This window comes from Anticarsia gemmatalis, chromosome 4, assembly GCF_050436995.1.
Source record: "Anticarsia gemmatalis isolate Benzon Research Colony breed Stoneville strain chromosome 4, ilAntGemm2 primary, whole genome shotgun sequence".
NCBI classification, from domain to species: Eukaryota; Metazoa; Arthropoda; class Insecta; order Lepidoptera; family Erebidae; genus Anticarsia; species Anticarsia gemmatalis.
The window spans coordinates 2,176,984-2,189,488 of NC_134748.1; the positions used below are offsets into that span (position 1 = coordinate 2,176,984).

At 33.8% G+C, this 12,505-nt stretch overlaps 2 protein-coding genes across 5 annotated transcripts in view; one reads left to right on the plus strand and one right to left on the minus strand.

Moving 5' to 3' along the window:
• Window positions 1-12,505, plus strand: part of LOC142972194 (uncharacterized) — a 421,890-nt gene that overhangs the window by 228,216 nt on the left and 181,169 nt on the right. The gene's annotated exons all lie outside the window — the stretch shown is intronic.
• On the minus strand, window positions 845-3,043 carry LOC142972196 (sodium-independent sulfate anion transporter-like). The gene has a single exon (XM_076113073.1). The coding sequence runs from the start codon at window positions 3,034-3,036 to the stop codon at window positions 1,282-1,284; it is 1,755 nt and encodes a 584-aa protein (XP_075969188.1). The 5' UTR covers window positions 3,037-3,043; the 3' UTR covers window positions 845-1,281.

Genomic DNA, 12,505 nt, shown 5'->3' on the forward strand with positions numbered 1-12,505 from the left:
GCCTGGTTGTCAATTTATCGATATAAGTATGTATTTAGAAGTATATAACTATGTTATTATTATGTTTATCAGTTATTTGGTTACCATAGTACAAGCTCTGCTTAGTTTGGAATTAAATGACCATGTGTGAGTTGTCCAATGATATTTGATATTTACATAACTAACCTTACCCAACTATCCTTTATCTGTGTAATTTATAAAAGTGTATTATGTACTACCATTCATTGTATCTGATTTGATATCTATTAAATAAGATTTAGATTTATTTATACGAAATACGAACATTACGAATCAAATCCCAGTGATTTCCGAGTACATTATAAGATAATCTACGAGTATTATCGTTATGTAGAAAGACATCTGACGACATAAAGAAATCTTATCTATTACTCAACAGTTATACATACAATGTCACATCACATGAGATGAATACTGATTATGTTTCAATTTGACTTATTGATTGACTGACGTATGTTATTGTTTCCTGTACCTCGATTCTGTACAACTATCGAGTACCGACAACCGGCTAGCTATCGAAATTTTGACAATTAGGATGTACTGCCAAAATGTTCCCTACGACACCCGCCAGAGGCGCTGATCAGATTTTCATACAAAATTTCTCGATGACAGTTCGGTTGTCGGTAGTCGATAGTAGAAGAGAATCGAGGCACTGACGACATGAAGAAATCTTATCTATTACTCAACAGTAATATGTCACATCACATGAGATGAATACTGGTTATGTTTCAATTTGACTTATTGATTGACTGACGTATTTTATTGTTTCCTGCTGTCTTGATTATCTTTTTTATTGACATCGTATATTGGGAACTTTCTTGTTCAGGTGGAGACCCTTGCCCAGTATTGGGACTGTAACAGGTGGAAAAAATTATACTGAGATTACTATTTTCGATGCGATGGTATTGAACTTTCATTGTCTAAACGTCAAATACTAACGAATAGATTTATTTGTAGATATTTTACAAATAAAACAATGTAAACGATAAGCGTATATTATACAAAATGTTAGAAGTAAAATCTTAAGACATGTCTTAAACCTAATTAACCTAACTTAATACATAAGTTTTAAGCATATTTTGTATAGATTCTTATATTTACGTCCACATTACATTATCTTACACCAATAACTTATCACAATATTGTTCACAAAAACATAAAACACAATAGATATACACATTATACATATAGTTATTTTGTACTTTTCTCAGCTTAACCTAACATATTCCTAAACTTAATAACATTTAATATTAACACTAAATTTCAAACATCCTTTGTAAAAATATCAGTCAACTCTAACGGACTAGATGCATACACAAACTTACTCTGCAACTGCAAATCAACATTCAAGCACAATTTCTTCACATCTACATCAAAATTCAACAACGCAACGCGATTCGTTTTATCCAAGTCTTTCAAAACAGTCATTAAGTTATAAGCCGCAGTATAATCTAGTTTTCTTAAATTAACACCGTTTAGAACAACTGGTAAATTAGTAGCGGCAGTCAAAGATGCTTTCATGACTCTCTGACGCACGTATTCAGCGGCACAATAAGGCATGTTTTCAGACAAATTAACAACTAATAATTCTCCTTTCTCACACTTTAGTAATTCAACATCTACTGTAGGTCTTGCTACATTGTACAAAAGAAACAATGCCTCTAAAATAATACCGGTTACAATACCATATTCTAAACCAAAAGATAAACACATAACGAGAGTTACGACAAAAAGTATCATCTCTCGTTTGCTGTTTCTCCATAACGTCACGAAGAGCTTGTAATCCATCATTGAAAACATAGCAGTGATGATAAGACCAGCTAAGGTAGCCTTTGGTATGTAATAGAAGGCATCAGTCAGACATGTTAAGGCTATTGTAAGAAGAAGAACATTGGCAAGTCCACCAGCCGGTGTCTTCACTCCAGAAAAATGGTTTAATGCTGTTCTGGTAAACGATCCAGTGATTGGCATACTTTGTGCAAAAGACCCAATAACATTACACAGTCCAACTGCGATCATTTCTTGTGTAGCATCAATTCGACCAGCTTCAGCAAACGCTTTCCCTATAGCCACAGTTTCTATAATAGCTACAAATGGCAAGACGAGCGATTGATATCCTAGAATTTGGAACATATCTGCATAAGTATAAGTCACATTACCGATTGTGGTTCCAAATGGCGGTAAGCCAAATTTCGGCAATCCATTTCCGATATCACCAATCAATACCAAGGGTTCAGAATTGTATATTAATTTCAGTGAGTAAGCAATGATCATGCCAAGGATCACGACGACGGCATTCCTTGATAACGATAGGAACCATCTTGTTTTTTTGACGAAACCATCAGTTCGTTGACATCCTTCTCCCAGCTTCTTCAGCAATACCAAAATAATGATAGTGCATGTTCCAAAGAAAGGCTCCCACGGTTGTATCGTACCTATATTAGTGTACACGTTATGCACAGACTGTGAGAAATAATTTCCAGATGTCCCTTTCAATCCAAGGAAGGACTTTAATTGTGACGAAGCAATTTGGAGCGCGGCAGCGTTGGTAAAACCACTTATCACTGGCATTGAAATAAATTCAACCAGAAATCCAAGATTGAGCACACCGAGGAGTAAAATACATATTCCTGCGAGAAATGCGGCGAGTATAGCGAAGTCAGCTGAATAATCCGTCACGTATTTAGCTGTCATGGCGGAGAGAATAGCAGTTGGTCCGACGGTGACATTGTAACAGCTTCCGAAGAATACGTACACCAGTCCAGCCGTGAGAGACGCGTACAGTCCGTATTCTGGAGGTAGACCAGCAATGACTGCGTATGCTATACCTTGAGGAATCGCAGTCAGGGCTACAGTAATACCAGCGATGAAGTCTTGAACAAGATATTCAGTCTTATATTTAGGTAACCATCCTAAGATTGGTAGTCGTTTCTTCAACAATTTCGTACTGCAAATATTTCGAAGGCACTTTTTCTTCGTTTCTTGCTTTTTCTCCGAGGCTTCGACTACGAAAGTCATTTTTGTGTTGAACGCACGGTGGTATTAGATCTAATGATTGTGATTCTCGAGATTTATACATTTATCTGCGGGTGATAATCCTTATCGGACATTAGTGTCGTTTGAGATGACGCCGGCACTTGAACTCTGATTCCATAATACGAGATTATATACAACAATACACAAAAATTATAGGAAACACGAACAAATTATCAATTATTAATAAATTATTTATTTAATTGTCTGTTACATTGTTGCGTTTTCAAGTGTTTTTGCACACGATAAGTGTAGTATATTTTGAAGGTACATATGTATAATATTATCATTCCATTCACAATTTAGAGGATTTTCGATGATGTTTGAGTGTATTCAACACTCACTTTTGATCAGTCACGTTTTTTTAAATATCCGTATTAATATAAAAAGTTCTAAAGTTTATCTGTCTGTCGCTTATCCAATCTTGAAACTATTTAGCATAGAAATGGTTGGAGACCTAGTGACCAGCATGTTACTATACTCCTTTATTTTTTGTAGTAATGTCTCTTTTACAGCTGAAATTGTGGATAAAATTTTAATTCATGCTAAGCCACGCAGGTCGGCGGATCATATATTTTAAAGATCGTGTATTTAATTGAGTATCAATATTGCTATCTATAATTTCCTGGCTAAATAATTAGATCAAGTGATCGTGACCACTTAAAACCTAAGATTACAAGTTAACTACTCCAATAAGTGGCCCTAAATAATTATCTGCTATCATAATTATGTCACGTTATGTTCTGAATTAGTTGACAATAAGACACTTATAATCGACTAGGCATGTGACTTAGAAAGCGGCGGTAGGACTAATTTTGCAGTACAGAGAATGGCGCTACTAAATCACGGAAAAGAATTAATACGCAACTGTGTGGTCTAAGATTAGGACAATCAGGAGTCAATTGTGACACAACTGACGCACAACAAACGTGAGATTATCGATGTTATCACAAAGATTTGATCGTTATCAGCCGCCAGGTCTTCAGCTCAATAGATAAAGATGTCAGGTCACATGAGTTGTACTATGACGGTGGCGGTAGTTAGATTGTTCACCTAAGGAGAGATTTCCTACTACCTTTTGTACCTACGTAATATTAGCTAGCGCTCCTAGCAAAGCGTATAAAGGATTTTTTTTATTATCTCTTGATCTACTTAGAATTATGTGAAGTGAATATAAAAAAAACCCTTAGAAAAAACTAAGCCCTATTTATCTAACGTTTGTGCTCGCCAGTCGGTAAACGAATAATGAGATACGCAAGCATGTCATAAACATGATTTGACTTCTTGACAATCGTATTTGATGAATCATATTTAAATTATCCTAAACTATACAAAAATAAATAAATAAATATCATTGGACAACTCACACACGGTCATTCGATTCCAAACTAAGCAGAGCTTGTACTATGGTCACCAAATAACTGATAAACATACTTATATACTTCTAAATACATACTTATATAGATAAATTGACATCCAGGCTCAGAACAAATACTCGTGCTCATCACACAAAGATTTGTCCCGGGTGGGATTCGAACCCACCACACGCGGCGCTACGGTTGTTGCGGCGAGGTGACCGCTTAAACCACTGCGCCAAACGTGCAGTTAAAATGACAATGTACAAACTATAAAAGAACGAGAATGGAAAGTGTGCTATGCATTGAATTACTCGGCCGCAACGCTGTTCACTGGGACCGTTCTCAGAATGCTGGAATTAATACTTCTTCGCTAGACACATATGACATACGTTAATTAGGTGATTTTAGTATCCCCATCCCACAAAATATATTTTTCAAACAAATACAACATTGCACTTAAAACCGTTCAAATCAGTCCACGACTGCGACAAACGTTTTAATTAAATTCCTTCATTTATGATTAACAGTAAAACCCGGCAAAAGTGCGAGGTATCAAATTTAATGTTGATCGTAAACCGCGGCATGCGATTCGATTTGTGCGGCTAACATCATACTGTAGGTGTCGCCGTAAAAATCGTTCTAATAAAGTCTTGCTCATTTTTTATGACATAAGAAACTTATTTTATGATATCATTTTATGATAACACACGGTTGAAATGTGAACCAAGATGGTGACGTTTATGTAAAATATTGAGTAGTATATAACAATCTTAACTACAGTCTTCGTTTCTTAAAGTTAAACATGGGAGTATTCATTTATGAAGGTTCTGGAATATGGAGTTAAATATAAATGTAGTGTTTCTTCAAAATAATATCGCATTTTTGGCATCAAAAGGCTTGTTAAAGCTTGCTAATATTACGAGCCTTTACGTAACTTGATTGGCTCTCTTTTAGTCCAAGATCCTAGAGCCCCCAGGACTACGTCATTTTACAGCACAATAACATCACATTTGGTAATAATCCTCAAAATTTCAACTTTGCTAAAACGACGCAGGCTTGGGCTCTCAGGGATCATTCCCTATTTTTATATATTTCTAAATATTTATATGTAGAACAAAAGGTTTTTAGATTTTTCAGAAACCTTCCATTAATAATTTTACTGTTTTTAAAGATACAACTTTCCAGTGCTTGTTTGAAATAATTTATCGGAGATAATGTTTACTGCGCAAAGCAATAGATACAAAGGAAGCACAAGCTATTTGTACCAAATATTCTATTATAATAACAACACGGTATCTCTTTGATCTCGACGACACAATTAATGAGCAAATATTAGTTACATAATCTAATACAATCTTGTTATTTTGGTATGAACATTGAAATTTAGTACGAATTCTGCACAACTTCTTAAGAAAGACACAGAAATAAACAATATTACTGAAAAGTGTTTTAAAATAAATTTGTCAAAATGTGGAGCTTAAACCCATAATGTCAGTAAATTCACAATGAAGAATGTAGAGATATTTTAGAGGTTCATTCACTACAAGGCGTCATAATGTACGGATATCAGAGATAACAGGGATTTACAAAAAGATATTAAGAAAATACAAGATTTGTATCAGAAATGTGTGTTTATCTCGAACTTGACACTTCCTTAAATAGTAGAACTAACTTTAAGACACGACTTTGCTCGTCACAATTTTTTTGGGTACGCATACATACATTTTACCAAGGGCTGATTTACTTTTCGACACATTTTTTTGTCTAAGGTGTTTTGCTCAGTTGGCTATCAAAATTATTATTTTTACTATTTTGCTAAGTGTCAGTCATTTTTTTCTATCTCATGTATGAGATGATTATCAGTAAAGTGAAATGTGATAATAGTCAAGATCTAATACGATTATAGTAATATATCGTGCTCAGTGTGGTGTGGGAAATACCTGGTGATTTCGATGTCTTAAATTGACCAATACATACTTGATATCGCCATTCAGAATGATATTATCGAAATCTCATAACACTTAGCAAGATATTTCTTTTGACACTTATGTAGAGTTTATAATATAAATAAAATATCACATATATTATTTCAAATCGAATCACATTTTATGTCTACTTTTATTTACTTCTAAAACATACCTAGTAACTATTAAAAATCATTTCTGAAAAATGAATTAGTACTGACTAGACCTGGAGAAAAGTAACTAATTTGTATCAAATTTTTCTCACAAATAAATGATTTGGTTTGATCTGAATTTTGGTTACAATATAATTTGTTCGGCAGACGCCATGATTTTGTCTAAACCATAATTATGGGTTAACACTATAAGAAGATTTACAACAAAAATTGAGCTTTTTTAAGTTATAATACAGCCACAATTTATTCAAAATCTAAGCATTAATTTAGCCTTCAACAGAATAATTAACAAATACCTATCCTCCCTTCAGACGATACGTCAAACAAACAAAGGCTCAGTGTTAACCCTTAACTAACCGCGGGTATATCCGGCTGTACAAACATCGTATTAATACTACTCATATTATTGCCTTTAAGCTCTAGGATTAGTGAAATGTGTATTAGATATCAAAGATTGTCCCAGACATTATAGTGATGTTGTGGCATGGCTTAGCGAATAGTAATACTATTATATTTTTATTTGTGTGTCAAGTAATTTATAGCGCGAACCTGAACCTAAATCATTTCAATCTTTGAATGTTACTGAGGATTAGACCATTAGAAAAAGTTGCAAATGTAAATATCTGTAAATAATTTGAACTAAGACTTAAATTATTAATAATGTACTAATAATACTTATTGTTCTTTTCAGGTAAGCTTGAGATTATTAAGAACTACGTTCTTGTACTTGTTCAGTAAGTCTAAATTTTACTTTTAAGATATGTAAAATTTCTAAAATCTACTATTCTAAAATCACCCTGCCATGGGGCATACTCTTATTATATTTATACCTGAATAGTCCATATAATTATAATTGATTTTACACGCACTGTAATTGACATAAACCACTTAACACGAACAAAGATCTTCGATTTCTCACCGTCCAACCCTATTGTCTTAACTAGAAATTTCCAAAACAATGGACTTAAGGAAAGTCTTAAGCCGTAAGTGGGTATTAATTCAGCCATATATCAGATGGGATAGTTTGCCAGCTGGGTATTACCCCTCGAACAAAGGGTTTAATAATACCTACACGCATTGAACGGTTAAGTTGTTCATGATTTAGTCGTTTGGTGAGGAATGTTTAGGGACTTTGATACAGATTCCGGAAGATTCTGCGAAGGGACTTAATTGTTTGTAGGCGGGAGGAATATGATAATAGATATAAGTAGATAGATACATTCTTGCAGCGTATAATTTGATAACAATGCTGTGATGGTTTCGCGTAATACATTAGATATTGTTGCGCAAATACCCGATATCCTAGTATGTATAGGTATATTGTCTTGATTGAAACAATTTTGCGACTTATTGAATTGATCTAAAGATATCTGCATCTTCTAGAAATTTTGTGTTTGATTAAATCTTCAAGTAAGAAACATTTTGTTACGGTTCCTAAATCGTAAGATTTGGTACATTTGATAATATCTGTCCTTGCCTTCATTGTTAGTGGCACACAACATTTTCTAGACAAACCATCTATGTTACAAATACGTGCGCCCCAAAGAACACCCAGAATTAACTAATTAAGATAAAAAATCAAGTAATTATCCTGATGATCCCTTCATAAAAACGGTCTGATACTCTCCCCTATCCGTTCTAATGATGATTGATCATCGACAGACCCCCGGTAATTATCACTTTATTGACTATCAAATGGCCCCGTTGACTATCAAAAATAGTTGTATAGTCAACAGGAGTTCGTGACGCGGAAATGATTTATGCGATCAGTTTTAAAACGATTTTGATGTAGTTTTTTAATTAAAGTTCATGAAAGTTGGGTGAGAGTCAATTTTCTATTTTAATTGCCGATTATTGTGACGTTTTATGCCTGTTTCCCCCCTAGCTAGGGTTGAATGTTTTCAGATTTTGCTAGAGATGTTTTCAGGTTTATTTATGAAAGTATGCCTACGTCGGGCGTGTCTACTTCTAGGTGCGATTATACTAAATTATTCTAGCAAATACAAATTTTTGATGAAATAGGGAATCAAAACTACCTATATTTTTAGTATATGTTTAAACATCTCTATTTAGATTCTAAAATCAAAGAAAATCTGAACTGCAATAAAACATCAAGTCTTTACAACACGATTTTTAAAACACACTCCTTTTTTTAAAGTAACATATCGATCCTCATACTCCTCATTAAACAGCTTACTTCCCACATTTTGCATAACTCCATTCCTTCATAACGTTACTAAAAAATAATGACTACCCAGCTAAGTCAATAGCCAAAACAATCTCCCCCATTTTCAACCCTAAAGTTACTAACCTAGGGTTGAATTTCGCTTGCATAAAAATTGTATGTTTGTATTTTGTATGTAATGTCGGGAACATATGCAGAGGCACGCGCACCTCCATCACGCTTATCAGACGGGAGTCGAACCCGCGTCCCTATCGTTCGAACGCAGGCTGAAACGTCGATAACATCACGACTGTGAGAGGAATTAAAGAGTTACTGTTTTATGAAGGTTCAGATTTGTTGGTTAAAGAATTTGTGTGGTTGTGATAAAAGTTTTTATTTATTTAATAAATATTACTGATATGTTATTTCACGTACATAAACTTTTCTCAAAGCTGCCGATTTTATCGGTTAGTTAATCAAACAATTTTGACTGTTGTTTTCTAATGTTTCTTAGATATTAATCGTAAGTCTGAAAAACTACTTGTTACTTTCTGAACAAACACAACATTTTTATTCGTCCAGACAGAACACGAATGGATGCGTCCAGTAAGATTTTGGCATGATTCGGCGGTATTATTGGATTTCATTGCTTCCTACAGATTTAAAAATGAAAAATGATATTAAAAAGAGGAAGTTCTACCTTCTTGAATTATTTCATTCGAGGCAAAGAATAGTCTTTTTAGTATTAAAAGAAAGAGATGCAACAGCAAAGTCATCACAATAACTCACACCTAATTTGCTTCATCACTATTTAGAAGCATGACCACACATAAAATTCTACAAATCTGATCCTGTAACCATTCAATACCATAGCTCGGGGGGCAAGGGGGAGCTTATCTCTACGCCCCCTATTTCAACTCCTAAACGCGTCAAAAGGGGACATTTTTGCCAAATTTATTAGCATGAGCTTGCACTTTTCATTTTGACAGGTTTATTTTTTTTCTGACGTATGGATTTTATTTGATAGTGATGGGATATGATCTATTCCAGATGCCTGTATTATTTCGGTTGCCTGAGGGAGTCTGGACCGTTTCATCATTTTGATGAGTTTGTGCACCCTGAAGCGCTAGACCGATGCGTTTTACTTAAAAATACAGAGTGAATGAGAAATGTTTGGAATGGAGTTGTATTTAGATGCCTGTACCTGCACCGATATTTAAACTAAGATAACCTTAGTATGTATTTACTTGATTTAGACATTGTATATTTTCTTTCAATGACGTAAATAAAAGTGAAATCTTTGTCACCATTTATATCAAGTTTGATGCGTAACTAAGTATATGTATATATCAATAGAAATATTATTTTATTCCTTTTCATTTACTAATAATTGCATTCAATTAAACAGACATCATCAATTTCACTTTAAATAAAACTTATTAGACGTTGATGTCACAATTTCTGCCAAGAAGTTTTCTTTCATACCCTTAGCCATTAAATAATCCTCCATTAAACCTACTATTAAACCACGAAAAATAATCCCAGTCTTTCCCAAAGCGAACTAAACGATAAGAAAATTGTTTCCCAAGATATGTAGTATGATAAAGTGCGTGCATTAGTTGCGGCTGCCAGCTCCAAGCATGTTAATCTCGCCTGCCGTCTGCAAGAGTCATGCCGTATTTATCATGAGAATGCTAGCGAAAAATTCACCCAGGATTTTTTGATGATTTCCTTGTAGTTGTAAGTGGGGGTGTAGGTATTTATTGTAAGTGGGGGTGTAGGTATTTATTTCAGGGGTTGATATTAGGGTTTTGTATGTTCGGTAAGGTTTTGATAGATTTCTTAATGTTTCCTAATTTGCTATAAACTAGTTTTTGGCATATTTAAGTATTATATTTCTTTGTGATCTCTTACTGATTTTTTTATGATATACTTAGTGTAATTTTGATTTAACATTTCACACTCGATTGCGTCGCACTGTAAGGAACAATCCAAATATTTTCTTGATAGTAAAAATACCTCAACTTTCGCATTGTAATCAAAATGCTACTATTAAATGAAAAATATGAATAACAGTTATTCATCAATTTGTACAGTACTTTCCCGGAAGTACTCTGAGAATACTGCAAATAAATACTACGTTATTCACCTGACTGTGCCTATTTTTTAAAAATTATCTCACACCCATGGCATTGACACGTCTAATCACGTGGAAATAATGGTTGAACGGGCACGTCGTTGTTGTGCCATCAACCATCATACGATGACCTCCCACACCCCTCCCGACTTCACAAAAATATACACGACACATGAAGTGAATTGATACTTTTCAAGAGCTCTTCTTATGCTGGTGGTGTTCGTCCCCGGTATATCTCTCCAGACCTTTTTTCGTAAAATTTCAAGCTTCTGAATAGAGAATAGTTTACAGATGATTAAGTTTCGCCGTTATGTACTGATTCGTTCAAAGTACGTCATCTGTAATGGTTGATATCGGTTCCGTATTTTTTGTGATAGATTTCGTGAAGAATTATTGGAATTCGTTGGTTTAGTTACTGATATATCTGTTGAAAAATACTTTGCGGCACGATTTTTCAAACAATTTTATTCCAATAGTATGGCCACGAGGTTTAGGTTCAGTAGTAGTAATAATAAGTATTAAAATTAATATAACTAGTATAGTAAATTAGTATAGTAGGTATTAGTATAAGTATTTTAATTAGTTTAGTATAATAGCATAATAATATAAATGTAAAGTTGTGTTATTAAATAAAATAATTTTAGTATTAAAATATGTACTATTTCATAACAGGAAACCAATTTTTTTTGTAAGAGCACCAGGTTCTTTACTTTCATGAAATGTATGATAAAAAATAGTTTAAAAACGTAAGTTATTATCATGACGTTGTCAGTATATCTAAACTTTTAAATAAAAATTGTCTAACCTTATTATTTTTGCGCATAAAAACAACCATTTCGAAATACATTTATTGAAACTCCGTCCATATTTTGAACGACAACCCAACACTAAACATATCAACAGTAACACAAGTCCCCCATTAATCTCTGCTTCACGTTAAACGCCTGTATAATTGAGGTCACATCAAAAACAAACATATTAATATTAGCATTACCTGAAGCCTTTAGAATACAACCTAATTTTAAAACAGTCACAACCACACCTATTCCTTAAGCCACAAGATTCAAATTTGCATGCGCAAACTTTCATTCGAAATCGAAACTCTCAAAGTAAGTTTGCAAACTTACGAATGCGAGTTGTATAACTCTTATTTTGTTTACAATAAGGTTGTAAATTGGATAGTTAGTTTGTTTTTACAGTTGTTTAAGCTAGGGTCGTTCGGCCCTCGTCAAACGTATCCTGGTACAGACAGAGGTAATGAAATAGCTAGCAAATGAGGCATGCGTAGTTGCCAATAGCAACCTTTCACTCATTTCGTGAAGTGCCAAAGTACAGTTTACAAAGTATATAGGTACATATGTTAATATGTACGTGTGAGTGCCTGTAATTATTGGGAGTTCGGAATTCGGACGTATTTCGTACGTGAAATTCGCATTCAGTAGCTTCAAGCTAAAGGATCAAGAGCTTTTCAGTGTAGTATTATTTAAAAGCAGAGCTTTATTTTCCAGTGAAATTTTAATGTTTAAATGTTGTTATTCCGTGAAATAACGTGCGCGTAAAATATTTTAATACGAAACTTAATCCAAGTAGGATTCCGTTTCATAAAAATACGTATATGAATGCACTAACTTCAGTAATTGCATAGTTAAAAATAACAA